General features: G+C 45.7%; 1 protein-coding gene across 1 annotated transcript; it reads left to right on the forward strand.

Moving 5' to 3' along the window:
• Nucleotides 1-14,160: 14,160 nt before the first annotated feature.
• Nucleotides 14,161-20,762, forward strand: LOC107108451 (exendin-3-like; the record flags this gene model as incomplete). Its single annotated transcript, XM_015408887.1, has 3 exons — nt 14,161-14,261; nt 18,928-19,080; nt 20,700-20,762. Coding segments are annotated over exons 1-3 (317 nt in total), but the record flags the coding sequence as incomplete, so codon positions are not given.
• Between the last annotated feature and the right edge of the window lie 2,400 nt (nt 20,763-23,162).

The raw sequence follows: 23,162 nt of genomic DNA on the forward strand, positions 1-23,162 counted from the left end.
TTTCCTGGAGAAGTTGGCATAACAACTCCAGCAAAGGGGAACCAGTAAGGTTGACAGGCCTAAGAACAGGTACCAAAAGAGAAAAATAAAATGATCAAGAGGAACACCTTTATGAGAGGCTGGGGGAGGTGGCTGGGGGAAGGCAAGATAGAGGAGCCATGTGAAGTGTATCATTAAAGAAACCCATCCCTCCCTCTCATAATACTAGAACTTTAGGTACTCCAACGATCAGCAGGTTTGGGACTGGCAAAAGGAAACACTTCTTGAGACAATGCATGATTTACTTATGGGATTCACTGGGTCCAGGGATTGGCCACTGGTTTATTGTGTCGGAAATCTTCATTTAGAAATTTCCATAAAATTTTTCAGTACACGTTGACAAAAGGTATTTACATCCAGGGGTCATTTCATAGCAAAAGAGGTGCAGGAGCTCATTAGCATAACTCATTAGCATAACTTATTTGCATATGCCACCCCCCTGACACCACTGGAAGTGTGTCAGTAGGCAACACCCACTGCTCGGGCTCCACTAGACTGTTTTGAATTGCTAGCTACTGGGGGTGGGGACATGCAGATCTGTCCTCGCAGAGGAGGGAGAGCTTGTACCCAAATAAAACTTGGTCTTAAAGGTGCCACTGGACTGTTTTGGACCTGGGGGGGGGGCTCTGAAGCTTACCTGGCTGCTTCTTGCTCTGACTGAGGGCTGCTGGGAGCAGGGGGCGGGGCTTGTTGCATGTTCCTGCCCCCTGGGCTCTTTACTGCCGGAGCTCCGCTCCTGTGCGCTCCTGCAGGAAATGACCCCTGTTTACATCCCTCGGCCACAACACTAGCTTAAATGGCTTATTCTTTCAAGGAGCTAGACAAGTTTACAGAGGAAAGCCCTAACAATGTCCATACACTATGAAAGAGTCACATGGAACCGCCACGTTCAACAGAATTGTAGTTCAAAGAAGCTGACAACGGGAGGTGCCATCACCTTCATTCCATGCTTGCGGGTTTCTCAGGGGCACCTGGAAGGCCACTAGGTAGCGCAGGTGGAGGTTGGCAACCTAAGGCTACTCTGTCACCCCCTCCCCACCACATAGGTATGCAGCCTCTTAAGGCTTGATTCACACAAAGTTATCCCAGCTGCCACAAGAACATGGGATCACACCTGTGCAAGGAGGCCCATGCTTCCCAGGTGTGTGTGTGTGTGTGTGTGTGTGTGTGTGTGTGTGTGTGGTTCAAAATGGGACTGCAGCACACACGGAGAAAGGGCTTCAGCTCCCCCCCCTCCATGCCATTCTCTTGTAGTTAAAGGGCCCTGAAGGAACCACCAACAAGGTCAAAACACCAGGGGAAAGGGGGTTAAAAATGACACAAGATTAAAAAAACAAAAAACCTCACAGGATTAAAAACTTGGCAAGACCTACCATAACTGTTTGTCCTCCACCCAATGTCCTCTGAAATAAAACCGTCTTACATGCTTTCTTGAATGCAGAAAATGAAGGCACCCTCCACACCCACGCAGGTAAGCCATTCCAGAAGAATGGATGTACTACACACACACACCAAAAAAAAAACCCTGATGGTTGCCAGATGGGCAATCCCAAAACAGCAAGGGAAGAAGGCTGTCTGAAGAACGCAGCTAGTGTGTGGGAGTATACTGCAGAGATGCAGAGTAATAATAACTATGAGGGCTCCAGGCCATGAGAAGTAGAGATGCTTCCCCTGATTTCAGGAGCTCTGTAACATGGAGATGTTCCACCACAGCAGCAACACCTCCCACCTCACTGCTTGAACCATCCATTTGTCTGCCCTTCTCTGCCAGTTTGGTGTAGTGGATAGGAGTGCAGACTCTAATCTGGGAGAACTGGGTTTGATTCCCCACTCCTCGTCATGCAGCTGCTGGTATGACCTTGGGTCAGCCACAAGTTCTCTCAGAGCTTCCTCTCTCATGAGCAGTTCTCGAGAGAGTTCTCTCAGCTCCACCTACTTCACAGGATGTCAGTTGTGGGGAGGAGATTGTAAGCTGCTCTGAGACTCCGGGTAGTGAAGGGCAGGGTATAAATCAAATCTCTTCTTCTTCTTCCTCCTCCTCCAGCTGTGAGGTTCAAGTAAAGCTCTGTTTGCCATAGCAGAGGCAGTGTTGTTATGGGGAGGGGAATGTCCTTTCCCAAAATTCACTTTTTTAGATACAGCCATTGATTTATCTTATTCTCTCTGGGGGGTTTTCCTCCTTTAAAACAGGGCTTTCTCTTGGAAGAGAAATCAGTGTACCCTTTTTGTAACTGTAGCCTATGTAGTTTTATGTTATACACCACAAGGTGGTGCTTGAGCAGGACTGGTAAATCACTGCCTGCCTCCCAGTGTCTACAGAGTGAAATCCTGGAGTTCTGCAGAAACTCCCTTCTTGCCTCATGCCTCTCCTCTCTTCAAATTTCAATTTGATCAAAACGGAACTGATTGGAGGCTGACTCCAAATTTCTAAAAAGAGGAACAGAAAGGGGTTGTTGGATTTCAAGAAGAAACTGACTAAGTAAGAGAATTTCTCTGAACTACCCTATGCAGAAGGACAAATGTTACATCTTGTTTTCCCTTTCCTCTAAGATGTTAAAGCTACAGGGAGAGTCAGTTTCTCTGCATCTGACAATCTTAGAGCTTTGTCAGAAATTTGTCAGGCTTTTTTCTTTACAATGATACCAGGAAATGCTACTGTAGTGCACGGTGAAAGAAAAGCGATCTGGGCTAATTAACAAGCCAGACTGGTTTGCAGGTGAGGACGTTTAATCCTAAACACGTTTTAGGTGGCTTGAGATGGCGAGAGGCAAGATGCTGCTGCCGCCGCCGCCGCCATCTTAATCTCCTTGTGGGCTGCCCAGAAGCAGCTAGCTGACCTGCGAGAGAAAGAGGATGCCAGGTGACATGGGTCTTTGGTCTGAACACAGGACTCCTGTTAGATAATCAGAAACAGGGACTGTGTGGCAAAGTTCTGGTGTAGACTTTTCTAAAGTTATATGAGGAAGGGCTTGGCCTGAAGACACGCACAGTTCAGGAGACTGCTATGCTTATGGCTGATCCACATTATATGAGGAAGCCCTTGGGGCTGTCACAGTACTTTGGATTGTTTATGCGCTGGGAATCCTGTGCTTTCCAGGTATGTCGGGGCCAGGCTTGTATTGGGACCATGGCACATGTCAGGAAGAACTTTCATCTTTTCCACAAACACACACAACCCAAGTGCCATGGACCTGGAAAGCTGCTGTTTTTGTCACTAGGAAACTTATGCATAATGGTGACTACACAGAAGTTTCCCAGTGAGGCAAATACAGTGGCTGTGATCACACTGCTGGCTTGGCGTGATATGCCGCTGCCTCTAATTGTAACGATTTAAAGTGTTGCAGGGCATAGCACACCCTGCTGCGGGTTACTCATATGGACATCCTGTGGTCAAGCAGCCATATTACTGCAGCACCTCAGCCACAGAGCGCACTGCCTGGTCATTTTTCAAAATGCATGTATGTGCATATGTGCACATGTGCATATTCACATGCATGCATATGTGCATATAGGCAAACAAATTTTTAAAAACACCTACATTAGTGGTGGGAACAGATCTGCAGGTTCAGACCACCAATCCATTCTGCGCGCACTCCCCCATGTTCAGACATCTGACCACATACAATGAATGCACAGGGAACCAAAAACAACACTTTTGATGTGGTGCCTTTTTAACCCAGCTCCAAGTCATCCTTGGATGGGGTGAGTATGTCCAGGGAATACCCAACAGATGTGGCTGTGGGACTGCGCACATTTGATCCAGAGGGGAGGGGTGGCTATGTCGGGCCAAACTCCTTGTGTGATCGCACCCAGTATTTACTCAAATGCAAGTCTTTGGCCCCATTCACACGGCAAATTTGCCACGGGAGAGCCACGATGGAATGGCGGATTTTCCGGGTGCGATCTCACCACAACATCTGGCAAGTTGAGCGTGGCCAACCCGTGGCATGCCGCCGAAAATGTGCGATTAAAAATACCTCCTTGAAGGTACTAATAAATGGTTTGACACGGGCTGCCTCTGGACTCTCTCAGTGTGATCGCGCCGGCATGGCTTTTCCCTCCGGCTGTCTTCATTGCAGCGCATACGCCGAGGGCTGGAACCGTGGGTTGTCGCCGACGCATCTGATTGCATTGTTGCGCATCTAGTTGCGGCAGCACAAATAGCCATGCCTCCCCCCCCGCGTTTTCCGGCCCGTGTAAACCCTATGGTTTTTTCCCACAGGTATGCGATCAAAAAAAAAGAGAGGAATGTCTTACATTCACAACCAAGTTACAGTTATGTCCAATAATAAAAATAATAAATAATTTAAAAGTGTGTGACAGATTTAAGGGGGTCATTCGTGGTTGCCTTCCTTTCAAGCAAATACAGCAGCGGTTCCCTGAGGGCCATTTCACTACAGGACAGTGGTATGGGGAGGGGGAGATGAAGCCTCTTCTCCGTGTGTGCCTCTTCTCCCACCTCAAACAGGGGCCCCTCGTATCTAGCAAGCATGGAACTCCTAGAACCTGTGTGACCCAGAATTCTCATGGTGGCCAGGGGGACTTTGTGTGAATCAGCCCTTAGTAGGCTGCCTAGCCACGTGTGGAGGAAGGATGGCAGGGTAGCCTTGGGTTGCTAACATCTACCTAGATTATGCAGTTCTCCCAAACTACAGAGATCAATTCCCCTGGGGAGAAAAATGGCAACTTCAGAGGGTGGACCCAATAGCATCCAATGCTCCCTCTAAGTTGTGGAGTCTTGTGAGCAAAAATTCTACTTTGTGAGATACTGGCATTAAAATTGTGAGTGAACGATTGGGCTACTGCACACATTAGTTTGCTCCTTCCTGAGCTAAGACAAATATGTGTGAAGTGGAAGCTAAAAAACTGTGAGCTAGCTCACACTAACTCAGCTTAGAGGGAACACTGGATGGCATCACATGGTTACTCCCTCCCCTCCCCAGATTTCACCATCCCCAGGCACCCTTCCCACATCTCTAGCAATTTCCCAATCCCAAATCACAGCTGGTAATCCTAGTAGCACAGTTCGGCTTTTCAAATTCTTCAGCCCTAATCTGTAACTTCATACAGATTCCAAAGCAGGAATTTTAAAAAATTGACCCCCTAAATCTGATGGGTGGTTAGATCAACTTGCTGTTGTTTCAGTGCTGAGGTAGAGGCCCCAAGCATTGGGGGAGGGTGGAAGGGGATCTTTAGGCCCCAAAGATCCAAAGGGTCTGGCCTGAAAGCGTAATGTGGATGATTTAGGTTATGGGGGGGGGGGTTAACATTTTTCTTTCATTAACCACAAGGTTAATGAGATGGGATAGGTGCCAGGTCCAGAGAAATGTCATTTGGCTGTCGATCAACGAATGGTCCAACTATAATCCTGTCCTCTGCTTGCCTCACAATTTTCCCCACTCACAGCCATTCCACACTGTCCTACTGTACCTATTTATCAAGTTAACCATCTGTTCAGTTCCTCCATGTGGATCAGTTGTCAATGAGTATACTGAGTTTGTATTATATAAAAAATGCGGCGGGGGGGTGTTTTTATGGACACACTAGTTCAGCTGCATGGTAATGCTAATTTCCTGTACTTCCTTGCAACTTTGCCTGGTTTTCTCTTTGTTATGCTCTAATTTGACTCTGCACACTGGTCATAATCCTGGCAGTTTTTTAGAGCCTGTCCTGTGTAGATTGCACTCTGTTCTCCAAATGGATCAGTCCCAAGCAATTCTTAAGTTCGATGGTTTGCAGAAGGTCCATGTGGCTCAGCCACCATTTTAATGTTAGGCTTCTGAAGACTGCCAAAAGGATTCCTCCCTCAAACTTTGTTCACTAAAGCATTAAAGGGAAAAAATGTTTTCAAAGCTTTAGGCTTCCCATCCTAGTCTCTCTCTCTCTGTGTCTCTTTCTACATCTCATGTCAATTTCATGCCGTACTGATGATCACCTCCCTTGTTTGCATGCAGCACTGGGGACACTGCTGTTCGCCTCCTCTCCAATCCTCCTTTCAAGTCAATACCATCAGGGAACTAAACCAAGCTCAGCTCCTTTTAAACTCCCCCCCCCATTTAAATTTTTTTATTCTACAATCTGAGACTAGTGATAGTCTCATATCACTAGACCTGCACCGCTTGTCCAAAAATAATAATAATTAAAAACAAGGAGGAAATGGAGCTTGTACAGCAATGAAGGGGAGGAGGATGGAGGAAGGTGCGGAGTGGGTAGAATGATCTCCATGTGGGCGGGGGAGTGACCTTCGAGGGGTGGCAAAAGGGCAGGGGGGAAATCCGAGGGAATCTGTATTATCTTTGGCTTGGAAGCAAAACAAGGGGGAAATCAGCACAAAAGAGCTCTCAGAAAACCCAAGGAAACAGCGACCAGAGAGTGTACTGAGTGCACAAGGGAGGAAAATCAATGTAGAATGACAAAGAAAACCTGATGGACATGCACAGTGAAAGCAAGGGAAAACACCCATGCATAAAAGCTGTACCTAGACAGTTTGTATGTATTGATCCTGGAAGGAACACAGTGAGGACTGGTCCCATATGTACTGCAAAGGGGGGGGGTGGAATTTGTTCAGGCCCTGGCTTTAATAAGCTGGACTTCATTCATTTCGTACTGTGTTTGCATGCTTGTTGATGCAAGGAAAGACCCATTTTTGCACATGAATCAATTTGCAAGGAGTTGACATGATTGACAGCATCAATTGCAGAGCACAATTTAATCCAGTTGATTAAACATTTCCCCCTTCTGAAAACTGGAAAGATATGCAGACATCTAGACTCAGGTGTCATGTGACGTGTAATGACAGAATGAGACCTGACCAGGGATGTCTGAGGACCTCTCGCATCACAGTGAATTTCTGTTCTGATGTCCACTCTGCGTTTTTGCTGTGCTATACCGACACCCTGTGGAGAAAGAACAAAGCACACCCATCATCCCACATCATCACACAAACATCTATACTACACTTGCTCTCTGCCAACTAACCTGGAGAAAAATATCATGTCCCTTCAGCAGAGTCCTGGCCTGTGCATATGGGAAGCTGAAGCTTATCATGGCACAGAGTTAAATAGTGTCACCTGGTAAACAACATCCCACTAAGCCTCTATTAAGGGGACATGACATTTCCCCCCCTCTAGGCCCGTTGGCAACCCTAATGCCTAGACACTGGAACACCCTCTTAACATCATCGTCAATAGACTGGTGGAAGACAGCAAGCAAGTAGCAGTGAAGATTACTGTAACAATTGCACAGGTTCATACGGGAACAGGGGAATCCTTAAAGTATGCCGGTCCCAAGGTTAATACCAGCACTTTGAATTGGGCCCCGAAGACAATTGCAAGCCAGTGCAATGGAACAAGACTGGAGTGATATAGTCCATATGAGGAATGTGTGCTCGGATATATCCAATCCAAATATATTCAGGATTCTCAGAAATACCAGTCTCCAGGCTTATATATTTCTGGAAGTATTCAGAAATACTTGGGGCCAGCATTTTAAGGATCCCAGGCCTGTTTCCTCTCCTTTAACAGGATGCATGGAGAACACCACGGGGAGGGGGACCATCTCTCCTTGCCCAGGGATGGAGGCTTCTGGATGGTGTGAGTTTTGCCTAGCCTGGGTGAAAAGTACTGAGACTTACTAGCTATTTCAGCTCTCGTACTTTTATTTAGTTTGGGACAAGACAACTAGAACCGGCTCACAGGCCGGTTTATATGTGCAACAATCCCACACCCAAAACACACCCACACCCAAGTGATTGGTCCTTATAGTGGCTGAGAGTTCCATGGGCTCTTGGCCGGGAGCCTAGCCCTCCTACTGGTGCGGGCTAGGATCCGCTTGGCCCATTGTTCCTGAGAGCGAAGCTCGGCCGCTTCGCATGACCGCGTGGCGACCTAGCTGCGCACGCGGTCGGAGATGGATACATTACACTGGGGGAGGTTGATCCCAGCCCCAGCGAGCCAGGTGCAGGGCCTAGCAGAGCTGTAAATATGGCTGGCTCACTCCTTTGTGGGGGCTTGGCCTTTCCCAGGGCTATCTTTCATTTCATTCTACACTGGTGTTGCTTTGTTCACAGAATAGCTGGTGTTGCTCTGTTCACAGGCCAAGGGGTCCAATTCTCATGAAACTCAAGAGGTTCGCTTGGCTACCACCAGGACAAGGGCCTTTTCCACTTTGGCCCCATCCTGCTGGAATGTCTTGCTGGACGACGTTCGAGCCCTGCAGGACCTTCCAAGCTTCTGCAGGGTTTGCAAGTCAGTCTTGTTCAGGGAGGCCTTCTCCTGATCTTGTTCTCTTGGACCTTCTGAAACTCATCCACCCATTCACTTCTCTATATTGTACTGATTATTTATGAATGGGCAGTGTCTGATTTTATTATCTTATAAATTATGTATTTTTACATGCAATTGTTGTTTTATTGTTGTATTCCACACTGAGCCTTAGGGAACGAATGGAATAGAAATCTAATAAATAAATAAATAAATAAATTTAAATGATTTTAAAAACTTGGGAGGAGTCTTTAGTGGACAGGCAGCATTAGGTCCCATGCAATTTTGATGGCATTTGGCTGAAAAACAGCCACTGCAGTCTCCATGCCCCCCAAAGGCCCTCATAGGGAGTAATGTGTATGTCTAAAGTGCCATCATGTCACAATGGACCTCTGGTGACCCCACAGGGTTTGGAAGGCAAAAGACTAACAGAGGTGGTTTGCCATTGTCTTCCCCTGCACAGCAACCTTGGAATTCCTTGGTGGTCTCCCATCCAAAAACTAACTCCCATCCAAATACTGACCCTGATTAGCTTCCCACAGCTGACTGGATTGGGCAAGTCTGGGATCTCCGTGACAGGGCATAGGGAATAATGGAACCCAAATAATTCCAGAATCCTGGAAAAACCCAAATCCTTAAACAGTATCAGAGGACCTGAATACCATCCAATATTAGTATTTATGCCCTCCCCAAAATCTGAACCAAGAAATACTGTGTGTGTACTTTTGTGTGTGTTTTCCAGTGCACATCCCCAGTCCTTACAATCCACTCCAGTCAGTATTCAGCCTGCAGCATTCTGTGCAACATCAATAAATCATTTACTTACTTCTGGACATTCCTTAGGGTAGCCCCAGATAGAGTGCATTGTACTCATCTAATCTAGATGTTACCAGGGCTTGCACTCCAGTGGCAAGATCTTTTTTTACCCAGGGAAGGGCTTAATCAGCTCACCAGATAAAGCTAGTGAAGGGCACTCCTATCCGTCGCTGCCACCTGTTTTATCCAACTGGTGTCTAGCAGCACCCCAAACTACGAACCTGTACCTTCTGAGAGATCGCAACCTATCCAGAACAGGAAACAGAACAATACCCATTTCAATCAATCTGTCTACCAGTAGCATCTCCATCTTGTTGGCTTTAAGCTTCAGTTCATTGACTCTCATCCATCCCAAAACTGCATCCAGCCTCTAGTTCATGGTCAGCCCCCCTGGGATCTGCTGGAAGCATGAGATGGAGCTCAGTGTCATCTGCATATCAGTGACAACCCAGGCCAAATCTCCAGATGACCTGTAGGTCATCATGTAGATATTTAAAGGAATGCAGGAAGAGATGGGACCCTGCAGGACACCTGAAGACAGAGGCCAAGAAGCCAAGCGGCAGTCCCCTATCGCCACCTTTTAAAACCTGCCTTCTGGGTAGGACTGAAACCACTATAAAATGGTGCCTCCCAGTCCCACCCCTGAAAGGTCATCCAGAAAGATACCATGATTGATGTTATCCAAAGCTGTTGAGAGGTGCAGGAGAATCAACGGAGTCACACTCCCTCTGTCCATCTCCCAGCGCAGGTCATCAACCGGGCACCCAAGGCCATTTTCAGTCCCACAACTAGGCCTGAAAACAGATTCAAACGATCCACTTTATCCAAGAATCTTTAAAGTTGTCCAGGTAGCACTCATTCAATCACCTTCCTCAAGAATGGTATATGTGAAACTGGATGATGGTTCTAATCTCCTGGATCCAGAGTAGATTTCTTTAGAAGTAGATGCACCACCACCATCACCTGTTTCTGGTCACCCACCAGAGCGTTGAATATCTGCTAAGCTGCCTCAAACCAAGAGGAAAGATGGGATATAAATGTTTTAATAAAATAAATAATACATTTGTCTCCAAGGATTTGTGTATACATTCATACAGGCCCTGGAAAGTTTTCTTTCCTCTTTGTTCCTGCAGAATTTATGAAGCACATTGTGAATCAAGAATATATTTTTGCCACATACTAATCAGAGGACGGCGGAAGACAGGAGGGCCTGGCGGGAGCTGGTCCATGGGGTCGCGAAGAGTCGGACTCGACTGTGTGACTGAACAACAAAAAATCAGCACCAACAGGATATGGAACAGTATGGTACAGCCTGATCTCATCAGATCTCAGAAGCTCAGGATGGTCACTACTCAGATGGGGGATGACCAAAGAAGACTCTGCAGAGGAAGGCAATAAAAAGCCACCTCTGCTTCTCAGCTGGGGTCACCATAAGTCAGTTGTGACTTGACAGAACATACATACATAATCAGTACAGGATTCCTTACTAATTCTGTCATGCCTCATCCCTGCAATGGCTCAGGATTAATGTGCCAGATTAAAACAAGGTGGACGTAACATAATTTGGTAGTACACATAAAGAGAGAAGCTGAATGATGCACTAAAAGATCAAATGGGAAACCCAGTTCACCAAAGGTGGTGCTAATGAACTTATTACACAAGCATTGTGATGGCCCGTTTGCTTGTGCTACAGAGGGACGTCTAATTAGCAAAAAAGTTTCTTCTGCTCCACCTCTACCGTGATATTTTGAAAATGGTGGCTGAAAGAAGTCTAATTGCTTCATTAGAAAGCGAGTGTGTCCAGAATGAAAAGTGCATGCGGTGAGTGTCAAAGAAGTTCAGAATCGGAGCAGCCGCCTCTGCACTCAGACCAAGACTGGCAGGACAAAAGAGCCAAACTGGGGAAGGAACCAAATCACAACTTCCACCTGGTTTTAATTAACTACATCATGAGGACTGGTAACGAGCAGTGATCCCAAAGGTCCCTGGTTCAAATCTCTGCTCTACCCTTTACAAATCAAGAAAGACAACAATATGGAGATTATAATAATACCGACCTACCCTAAAGGGTTGTTCTGACAGTCTTTCCCATCTGTCTTCTTTTATTGTAGCCACCTAAAACATTTTTTGCTTCTGAGTGCGGGGGGCTCTCAACAATGGCACAAGGAGCTATAGAAGGTGCAGTTGATCATCACCAGAGACCTTGTTTCAGGTGCCCCCACCATCTAAGGTTAGGCACAAGGCAACCTGAGGAAGGGCCTTCTTGGTCCTGGCTCTGAAACTTTGGAACACCCGCCCCAAGGAAATTCATTGGTCTCTCTCAGTCATTGGGTTCCACCAGCATTGGTGTACCCCCAATGAACTTTTATTGGCCCTATTCCCTGGTTGTGTTGTGCTGTGTTGTGTTGTGCGTGTGTAGAATTTGTTTATGTATCAAAAACATATTTGGTATAACAGGTGGGTGATCTCTTTCCACAAAGTGTATAAAAGCAGAGGTCATTTCGGGGGGGGAACGCGGGAGAACGCAGTTCCCCCAGGTGAGGTGCAGGGGGCGGGGCACATGACGAAGCCCCGCCCCTTGCTTCCGGCCGCCCCGCTTCCGGCCCTCATTTAGCCAGGAGGAGGCAGGAGACGAGGGAGGGTAAGTTGCTTCCTCCCCGCCTCTCCCCACCCCTGCCTGCCTGGGGCCAGGGAGGGCCTTGGCAGGGCTTCCTCGCATTCCCGCTGGCCTTGCAGGTCCACCGCCGGGCCCCTGATGTCAGGGGGTGTGGCATATGCTAATGAGTTATGCTAATGATTTCCCCTAGCTCTTTTTCTACGAAATGACCCCTGTATAAAAGAGACTATCAGTGAAAACATTTTAAGTCAAAAGAATCGAAATGTTAATGTAAAACAACCCATGACTCTCATGGCAATTTAACACTAGCAAATGAATGTTGGCATAAACGTCTACAGATTAAAGTCCACTTCATTAGATGTATGACATGGTATCATTGTCAGGTCCCTGTACAGAGGGACACAGGAAGAAAAGAATGGCCATAATGTCATGAAGTGCAAGGGATAGCTGTAGGTCTGTCATATTTCTATAAAAAGCCTAAATGTATACAGGATAAAAACAGTGAGTGACCCATTCCCACCAGCAGCCCCTGGCAACAATACTATTTGTCTTGCTAGATATCCTAATTTAACACACAAAGAGGGGCAATTTCTTTCAGTAGTATCGAAACCGAATCCCAATTCAGTTATCATTGAATCTGCTAAAGAATTCTAGGGTGGCAGCTTCATATTAGAGCATCCTTTTGAAGTCTTTCTGTTGAAGTGTGGTGAGATAAAGGTCTGAAGAGAGATTCAGATAGTCTTACTGGTTTCCAGGTCTTTCCAGGTTCTTACTGTTTTGTGAGTTTCTCTTCTGTTTCAAAAGGTGTTTGGAACAGCAGTCTGGAAGGTACTGAAAAAATGAAACAGAGAGAGAGAGAGACAGAGGGAGAGCATGAGAGAGTCCGCCGGCAAGAAAGAATCACAGAGTTGACTTGATCCATTTGAGCACCAGGGCGAAAATGTTGCTGGAGGCTGTGCTGAAGAGTCCTGCCATGGCTACCTCCTCTCTCTGGACCCACTTTTCCTGAAAAAAAGAAAGATCCGGAAATGATTCATAAATGACCCATCCCACTAAAAACAGGAACACCAGTGACCTACCTGTCATCTTCAAGCATTCCGCTAACAAGCTTAAAAGCAGTGGGAAGGGATAGTGTGAAAGCCTCAAAAGAGCCCAAACGAAGCAAAAGGGACGTAAGGTTTAAAGAGAAACTTGCATCCTTGGGAAGGTAAGTAATATTTTCCTCAGCATCTACCCCTTCCATAATAATTGGTCTACACCACTCTAAGGGGAAACATTCACAATATCACTGAGGAAGATAGTCTACCTGCAGCTCAAGGAGAAAACTTTAAACCATTTTTCAGGATTTCCCTCATCTGAGAAGAATTGTGGTTATTTTGAATTTAGAAGAAGTCAGGTATTATCCTTGAAGGAAACAGCAATTCTGTTGAAGTAAGAAGATCAAGGACAAGTGAGACATTTCTAAAACGTTCTTTTGGCATTTGGGGCTGGGAATCTTTAGCAAAAATTACTCACTAAAAAAAGGTATATTAAGAATAAGAATCTTGTTCAGTATTTGGACTGAGGCTATGAATCACATTTAGTGCCTGGAAAGACAGACGGTAACTTTTAAGAGACTTAAAGATTGTGTGGGAGATGTATGGCTTGCTTCGTACCGTGTACTTCTTTACTTATATGTACTTATATTTGTACTTATATTTTCTGGGCACCTTTCAGAAGAGACTGAGGCAACAGACTGAGGAAATAGACAACTGTGCAATAAAATAATCATATTAATCAGCAATAAGGGAGGAATTTTCTCTCTCTTTCTCTCCTCTAGTCAAGAAAGTTTTGCAGGTTTTGATGCATTATTAAAACCTCAGAGCAAAGATGACTTTGGGATGAATGTGCATAACATGGGCAATACTGCCTTCCATATCACTGTCACCTCAGTTCTGAATTCTCTCAAGCCATAAAGCCATTGAAATGAGTTTAGGAGCGTAGTGTCTAATTGGACTGAAAAGAATAAAATCAGCTTCAAAGCAGTTGTTCTAGCCAACTATTTGGGCTGGTGCGGGTTTTGGGGAATAAGGATCCACAATGTTCAAAACTGGAATCATCGGCTTTGATCCCACCAGTTTATTGGTGGGAAAGAAAGGATGGGTCCCCTCTGACACTCCAAAAGGGTTATGGTGGGGATCAGGGGATCAACAGGGACAAAATCCAAGTTGGTTGGGACTGTAGTAAGGAGGGGGAACAGGTGAGATTGAGTGAAAAATCTGACTGGATTAAACTAATTACCCAGATGACTCCAGATACTGGGATTTAACCCTCACTTTTGCAAAGAATGGAACTCTAAGAATGTAGCATTATGTCTTGTTCTAAAACAGTTTTAAAATCCCACTTTGAAGGTTACTATTTGGATCTAGATTTTGTGCAGAAGGCCAGATGAAGAACACATGGTGGCTTTGTGTCTGTGGACTGCTTACTGCAATTTTACTTCCCGTTAGCTGGCAAATGGTCCTGAAAGATTCCACTAATGAGTCAAGGTAAGGAGCAATTGTGAATGATAACTGTCATTGAGTTCTGCTGGGCTAGGGTGGGGGAATCACAAGGATTGAAACGTCTGGTTATTGCCCACAGGAATCTGTAATATAGATATGCATATATCTATATATCTATATCTATCTATCTATCTATCATCTATCTATCTATCTATCTATCTATCTATCTATCCATAGATATAGATAGATAGATGATAGATAGATAGATGATAGATAGATAGATATAGATATATAAATATATATATATATATATTGAGAGAAAGAGAGAGAGAGAGAGAGAGAGAGAGAGAGAGAGAGAGAGAGAGAGAGAGAGAGATTTGGTTACTATAGCAGAGTTTGTCCAGTCATAGAAGCGTGATACTGAGTGCAGTAAATAAATCTCCCAAGAAGTATATTGCAAAACAGATAAACTTAAACTTACATTATTCCAGTAGACTCAGTTCACATTAAGGTTACAGTCAAAGGAACAGGGAGAAGCCTAATCTAAATAGTACTTTCCCTGTCACAAATGGCCAGCTAATCTGGCATCATGTGAATGGGAGTATGAGGGCACTGTATCTACAGGAGAGACCTGCAGAGACATGTGTCTCCATGGAAGGCCAGGTACGGTCAGTGAGAGGACAAAAGGGGGAGAGAGGAGGGGTCAGAGGGCATCTGCCAGATTAAGACAAAGAGAGGCATCCCATTCAAGGAGATAACATGCTTAGATTGATGTAGAGCAAGTGTGCTGAGTCACTCACTCCAACAATATTTTCAAAATCTGGCTTTTCAAAATTTGAAAACTTGCTCTGTGTTAGAAGCAGCTACTTTAAGAAAATGTTGGGAATCACCTGGTCTACTGCTAGTCCAAGTAAAGTGCTAGCCCAGTTGAAGCAGAAAAACTCAGATCTATACAAATTGAAATATGTATTATTGCAGCAAGAAGCCAACTAAAGATTTACACTGATTATGGGAGAGCCACGAAGGGTTCAGGTAAAATTGGTCCTGAGTCGTCGTAAATTGCTAAAAGAATCAGAGTTGTGGAGTAGGGAAGCGGGATTTATTCTCTTTCCATGCTTTAAACTCAAGGAGGAAAAGAGCTTCCGAGCATCCAGATTGTTCCTCTCTCTTCCCCCCCCCCAGACTTAAAGTAGCCTGAATGAAGTTGTACTGTAAGAAGGCAGCTTCCCATGCCCTCCTTCTATAGGCTTCTGTGCCCCTCAGAATAGTGCTTCTGTGAATCAGAGAACCTCCAGAAACAGTGTGGAGGGCAACATGTCACATAATTCATTGGGGGTACTCACCTGCCAACGTGCCTGTTGCTCCATCTTCTGCCTTTCTTCCTGCACCATTTTTTCCTGCTGTAATCACCTGTGGGGAGGGGACAGCTAGCCTACTTCTCTGGCTCCATGTGTCATGTGGAGCCCTAGAAATGGGGCAAACAAGCCCCCTGTGGGTGTTTCCGCTTGAGAAAATGGTGCAGGAGAGAAGCCTGAAACCCCCCTCCCCTCTTGCAGTGCTCATGAGCCTCCATGGGCATCAGGCTCTTTGGCAGGTGACTCTCCTAATGGTAGAGGTGACTGCAAGGTGGGTCATGGGACCTCCAACCCAGCTCGTGTTACATGTATCATTTAGCTGTATCCCCAATGTCACCTCGGGCACCTGAAAGGCTGGACTAATTACATGTCCTTCATCCCCTAGGTACTAGTATTGGTGTAGTGGTTAAGTGTGCAGACTCTAATCTGGGAGAACTGGGTTTGATTCCCCACTCCTCCACTTGCACCTGGCTGGATGACCTTGGGCAAGCCGTAGCTCTGATAACAGCTGTTCTTGAAAAAGAGCAGTTTCTGTCAGAGCTCTCTCAGCCCCACCTACCTCACAGGGTGTTTGTTGTGGGGAGGGGAAGGGAAAGGAGTTTGTAAGCCGCTCTGAGACACCTTTGGATAGTGAAGGGTGGGGTATAAATCCAATCTCCTCCTCCTCCTCCTCCTCTTCTTCTTCTTTGGCACCTTTTGACTTGTTAGCGCACCATCTAAAATTATTCTTCAGTTTTTAAAATATAAAGAACAATTTATTTTTCTGCTGCTCTCATCCTTACAGACAGAGCCAGAGAAGTAGTTAATGAACAGTATCCTTTATACATACAGAGAGAGAGAGAGAGAGAGGTTCCATCTTTTTTATATCACTGGGCTCTTTCACGCATGCTAAATAACGCCGTTTTACTCCACTTCAACAACTATTTGCAAGTGGATTTTACCATTAAGCACAGTAAAACCCAGTTGCAAAGTGCACTGAAAGTGGATTGAAAGTGTGTTATTTAGTGTGTTTTTTAAATAATTTGGAAATTCACAGGAAAGCATGGTGTGCTTATCCTTACAGTTACTTGCTTTTTAGAAGCCAGTTAAAGCACAAGAAGAAAACACAGCCAGAGCTATTAATTTAGGCTTGCCAACTCCAGTTTGGAAATTTCTTGGAGTCTCGGGGCGGAGTGGCGGTGTTTGGGGAGGGGACAGACCTCAGCAGGGTATAATGCCATAGTCAATCCACCAAAGCAGACATTTTCTCTGGGGGAATTTATTTCTGTAGTCTGGAGATCAGTTATAATTCTCGGAGAACTCCAGCCGCCACCTGAAGGTAGACAGCTCTAATTAATTGCTGCTGTAGGCCTTCAACTAAGGCAAGCACAAAAGAAGCAACTCATGGCAGTATGGAATCAAAATATTCCCCTCTTGCTTCCCACACTTGTCAATCACAGCCATGATTTACCCCACTGGCTAGAGCAAATGGAAGGTGGAATGGGCCCTTTTTCCACTACATACATTAGAAAACTGCATTTTGCGGTTGTTGTTTTTTCTAGCCCTAGAAGGTCCATTGTGCAATCCTGAGGAGTACTGCTTCCATCTAAGACTATTTAGATCAATCAGACTAGGGTAACTGGGCATAGGATTGAACTGCACTGCTAGAGATGTGCTTTTGTGGAAAATATGGAAACTGGAAGTCTGGGGCTGCTAATGGGCCAAACAGGCAACATGTCTACATGACAGGCCCATATTGCCAGTAAATCCCAGCAAACATATCCCATCCTATCGTTTGACGGTGACACAACATTTCATTATAGGATGAGAAGAAGCCAAATGTCCACCTTGCCTAACTCCGGCCCCGTTCATACGAGCCCATTTGGGACGGGAGTGGGACGGAACAGGGGCGGAGCAAACGGACGCGATCCCACCTCAACATCTGGGGAGCGTGCCGTCTCCGTCCCTGATCCAGCCCAAATGGCGATGCCCCGCTGCAAAAACGAACCACCTATCTAGGTGGTTGCAGCCATCCGGAGCGCCCCAAGCCGGCCGTGGGATCGGCGGCGCGTCCTTGCGCCGCCGCATCCCAGCCCCCGGCCGTACTGCGCATGCTCGGGCATGCGCAGTTCGGCAGCCTCCCCCTCCCATCGGGCTCGTCCTCCCCGGCGTCTGCTCTTGCCGGGGAGAAGAGGCGCTGCGGCCAGGGGATCCGTGGGATCCCGCCGCAGCGTCTCAACGTTGGAGCGGCTCTATTAGCTGCGCTTTTGCCTCGTGGTTTCCCTGCCGTGTGGCAGGGGCCTCCATACTGCAAACGTGTGACTTTCCCCTCAACATACTTACTACATGAGCCCACTGTTAGCATTAGGGTTGCCAGGTCCCCCGGCCACCAGCAGGGGAGGGGGGTGGGGGTAGGGTTGCCAGATCCAAGTTGGAAAACTCCTGGAGATTTGGGGGTTGTGCTTGGGGAGGACAATGGCCTTAGTGGGTTACAATGTCATAGAGTCGACCCTTCAAAGCATTCAGGAGAACTGTTCTCTGTCATCTGGAGATGACCTGTAATTTCAGGGGATCCCCAGGTCCCACTTGGAGGCTGCATCCCTAGCTGATATATGCCTCCTTTACTCCTTTAGTGGAGTTGAATGTATCACTTGGTTGTGGATGTAGGAGATTTAGAGAACCATCTTGTCTGAGAGGGCAGGAAACAGGAAGCAAGAGTAAGAGACTGCCTGTGTTTGTGACTCAAGAATGTTGTTGCTGTGTTTATAAGTGGAGAAATATATTAATGTCTTGGATCTTTATTGTTGATTTCTGGTTGTTTTCTCTTTTATTGTTTTACTGTTGCATAGACATTTTCTTGCCAATCTGAGAAATCTGAGAGCTTACCAGCTGCCCGCTAATGGCGGGCAGACTCCTGGAAACTGTTACCAAAGCCTACCAATGCTTATCTGGTTGGCAGGTGGAAGCAGGCCGGCAAAACGGGGGGGGGGGGGGAATCTTCATTGCTGGGCAATGATGTCACTTCCGGCATGACTGAAAGAGTCCATAGAGTTCTGAAGTGAGTGCTAGTGTCATCCCAGTTAAATGTCTGTGCATCTGGGTTGCTCCAGAACTGATGTCATCATCCCCCACCCCAGTAAGTACCTTTTCCTGCCAGTTGCCAGACTTGGCCACCTTAATCATGAAGCAAGCCTTTAGCTGAAAAATAAACAAGTAAATAGTCTTGTTCCTTTACTTATGGTTTCTGACACATTACTGTGGAAATACTGACCCCACTGATAGAGGCACAGCTTTGGTTTAATTTAATATAGAGCACCATGAGCTACAAAGATATACTCACTGTTCTTTGGCTACTCTCGTTGACTGCTCTCAAACAGGTGGAAATCTTATGCAACAGAAAGTGCCCAGAGCTTTTCCTCCAACGTCAAGCGACATTCTGAAGGTACTTTCACCAGTGACTTTACTCGGTATCTGGACAAGATGAAAGCCAAAGATTTTGTTCACTGGCTCATAAATACCAAACGCTACAGGTATACAGCATTCACGTCCCCTTTAAGCTTAATGGAAAAACATGAATTAATTTTCAAAGCAGACAGGGGTGGTTTTAAGCACAGGGCAGCCAGGGCAGCTACTCTGGGCTCTGCACTAGGTGAGTGGGGTACTACTCTGCAGCCAGCTGCCCCACTGCAGCCCAGAAGACCTTACCAACTGGGAGTCACAGTGACTGTGGCTGAGTCAGGCATCTGCTGGTGATCCCCCCCCCCTCAATGCCCGAGAGTCAATAAAAATGGGGGGATCAATCAGCTATAGGGAAATGGGGGGTCAGTCCGCCCAAAAAGGAGAAAAACATGTGATTTTCCAATGAGAGGATGTATCCACTTGGCTGAACCCCTTCCCATGCAAAACCTTGTGCGGTGCAGGGTGGAAGCACCTGCTCAGCCAAGCCCTGTGCCACACAGGGAGAAGGTGTCCACCCAGCCAAGCCCTCACAACCCCTGTGCCATGTTTGGAGAAGGCAGCACCTCCCACATACCTGGCCAAGCTCCAAGCTGGGCTGCAAGGAAGTCAACCGGCCTGGCTAGACAGACAGGCTGAGGGACTGCTGGCTTTTTCTCCCTCCCTCCTGGGGGAGCAGCCCCTCCACAGTGATTCTGGGGCCCTATTCTTGAGTTTTGCCCAGGGTCCCAGAATCACTAACACTGCCCCTAAAAGCAGGATGAAATGTAGTCCACCAGAGAAACAGCAATGACTCCAGACTAAAGTGGCTAGGAAATAGTGTCTTATCAATGTGCAATAGCTATTTAGTGTCTAGTCCTTGTGCTCATGGGATAATTATTATTAATTTTTGTCAGGGTGGGGGTTTTTTTGTGGAAAAATAGGTGCTGGGATTCTCAATAGGGAAATGAAGTTTTCAGTCTCTGTACAGAAAACTCATGGACTTTTAAACATTTAAAAATGATTTTGTTGAAGAGGTTCTGGAACTGTGTTCCTGCACATTCCCCAGAAAAAAAGCCCTGTTGTTGTTATTGCTTTGTTTGATTAATTATCTCCTAACTTCAAAATACCAATATGGTTTCTGTTAGACATAACAAAAAGGTATTAGAACTTATATTTTAATCACAAAAGCCTCATTATCTTTTTCATTCCCATTAGTCATAATAACCACTCAGATCATTTTTACCTTCTGTATTTAAAATTTCCCATTAATGAATAAGCCCCACCCCAGTAAAGTAAGACTTTAACACTTGCAGCTGTTATTACAACCATGATGCCCTCCCCAACAAATACAAACAGCCTGGTTGATAATATGTATTCACAATTCAGTGAGATTTCTTTAATATAGTTTAGATATCTGGTGGATCGGGCCTGTTTTTACACTTTTACTAGTGAGGTATTTCATTTTTATCCTGCCCTTCTTTTACAGAGTTCAAGATAGTGTGCATGAATCTCACCAGCAGCACCATAACTCTGTGAGAAAGGTTAGGCTGATGCGAGAGAGTCCAAGATCGCTCAAGGAGCTGCAGCACGGCAGAGTGGGGAGTTTGAACCAAAGCCTACCTGGTCCTAGCCTGACATCTTCTGAACTACACCGGCTTTCACATTTATCATTTTAGTTTTTGCTAACAACCACTCTTGTCCTTATTCACAGCTCTACAAAAAGATTCATTAAAGAAAAACCCAACATCGTAAGATTCCTGCCTGGCTTGTTCTGGTAAGCACAGCCGCATTTGAAAACACAACATTTGTACTTAACTTCCCCTACGTTATCATAGTCAGCTGTTTCACTCCATCGATTTTTGTTTCAGGTACTAATGAATTGTTCTTTATCTTTGACTCATTTAAATGTGATTTATATGGTATTTAAACATACAATGGCCCCAGTCACACGGCAAAGTTGCTGCGGGAGAGGCACGGATGGTGGGCGGATTATCCGGGCGCGATCACACCCAACATCTGGGAAGTGGAGCGCACCCGTGGCTTACCGCCGACAATGCGCCTTAAAAAACTAGTACCTCCAAGGTAATAGTAAATGTTTGCCACGGGCTGCCTCCAGACGCCCATTGTGTGATCGCGCCGGCGTGCGGCATTCCCCTCTGGTCCCTCGTTTACCCGCCGCCGGCACCGAGGGAAGGACCCGTGGTGTGCCGCCGGCGTGTCTGATTGCATAATCGCGCATCAAACTGCGCCGGGGCAATTAGCCATGCCTCCCCCCCACGATATCCAGCCTGTGTGACCGGGGCCAATGTATGACATTTATATGCATAATGCTGAGTTACTGACTTGTAACCTACCACCCCACTCAACAAAGTCTGAAGCCTTCCTACAACAGGAAGTAGCTCTTCCTCTAGTAGAAAACCCACTTCTGTTGGAGCAAGGCTTCTTAACCTGGAGGAAGGAAGACCAGTGATGATACCCTGAGCTCCCTGGAGAAAGGGCAAGCTAAAAATGTATGAAATAAATAAAATGCAAACCTACAAGCTTGTGAAATTCAATAGCATCATTGTTCACCTCTTTGCTACTCCTACCCTAGAAGGTCCACATTTCCATCTCAGATTGTTCTAGGGTTCTTGTTAATGGAAGCCAGAGTCCTCCCTAAGATGGCCTGCCTCCTTCTGGGGAGAAATTTGAACTCTTCCCAGGTCCTTCTCCCCAGTGTTTGCTGTTGGTTTTATTGAGCCTGTATGTGTCAGTACCAATCTGCCCCACATGACTGCCCCCCCACCAACTCACTGCAATTAACATACAGTCCAGGGTATATGATTGCCTGCTTGAGACACAAATTCATGCCTCTGTTGATCCCTTGACAGTCCTCATAGCAGTAGGTTACAGGACTATCAAGACTACATGCAGAAGAATGCATAAACTCTTGTACAAGATGATGTTGGGGGGGGTTGTAATTTTTTTTTAACAAATACACAAAGTTAATCTCTTGGTTCAAAATTAATATATATCACAATATATCACTACAAAAATAAAATAGCGGTAATAACTAAAAAAATAAAATAAATATCTGCATAAAGTAGCCCTTTCCCATAAAATCTTATATCAGTAGTCTATTTTATATCCAGACCCACAAATAATATGGCTAAGGTGCACCAAGGATTCTCAGAAGTTATGCTGCTGATTCAACATAGAGCAGCAGCAATGGGGCTTCTGTGGCGGGTTGCCCCCCATTTCACTGCCCCAGACCCCCATGCTGGCTATTCCTCCCCACACAATCAGGGGGGCCTTTTCAGGTTTTTAAAAAATCATCTATCAACAAATTGCTGTAATATTATAACACCACAACAATTGGTCAATTACACATTCTTAAAAGACTTGGAAAAGCCCTGTGGTGGCATAAGGGGGAAATGCCAGAAAAGAGAAATGGAAGAGGTTCTTGCAGTGAGGAAAAAAGAGACACGGATTCAGGACCTCCAACAAGCAATATGTACAGAGACTGAGCAATTATACAAGCATTCACGTGTCCAGCACAGGATAATCCTTGTGCCCCCAACGGCACACATATTAGTACAAAAAAAACCCACCACTTGCCACTATATTTCAGAAAGTAAACACATATCACATATGTGTCATCTAACACAAACTATGCAAAAAGCACAAATGCTCTATCACAGGATCCATGCGCGGGGAGGGCAGGGTATAAATTGAATTAATAAAAATAAATAAAAGAAAAAATAACAACAGCAATGTGTGCTGCATTTGGCAATAATCCATTCAGGATTGTACAGCCTCATACAAAAGGTATCATCAGTGCCACAAAATCTGGAAAAAAAGACGACCTCTCGAGTATGACTCATTTCAATACAAGTTAGTCTTCATTATATAGAACTAAAACTTCAAACTTCCAAAAATGCTGGAAACAATGAAAACAGCTCATATGTTGTCACACAAATAGTTGTGCCTTGTAATAAATCTGTGAGATTCAGTGTCCATTATTACCAGGCAATGTAACATATTTAGGAGAAAATGGGTACCACATGGGACTGAGGGAGTGGAAATGTTGCCAATATGTATGGGATCAGGAATAATTTGGACTTTCCCATCCACATTGCTGCCAACCTGGCTTTGCTGCTATCTTTAAAAAAATAGTGTACTCAAGCAGGTATTG

Source organism: Gekko japonicus, unplaced genomic scaffold, assembly GCF_001447785.1.
Source record: "Gekko japonicus isolate JY-2015 unplaced genomic scaffold, Gekko_japonicus_V1.1 scaffold5515, whole genome shotgun sequence".
Classification (NCBI taxonomy): domain Eukaryota; kingdom Metazoa; phylum Chordata; class Lepidosauria; order Squamata; family Gekkonidae; genus Gekko; species Gekko japonicus.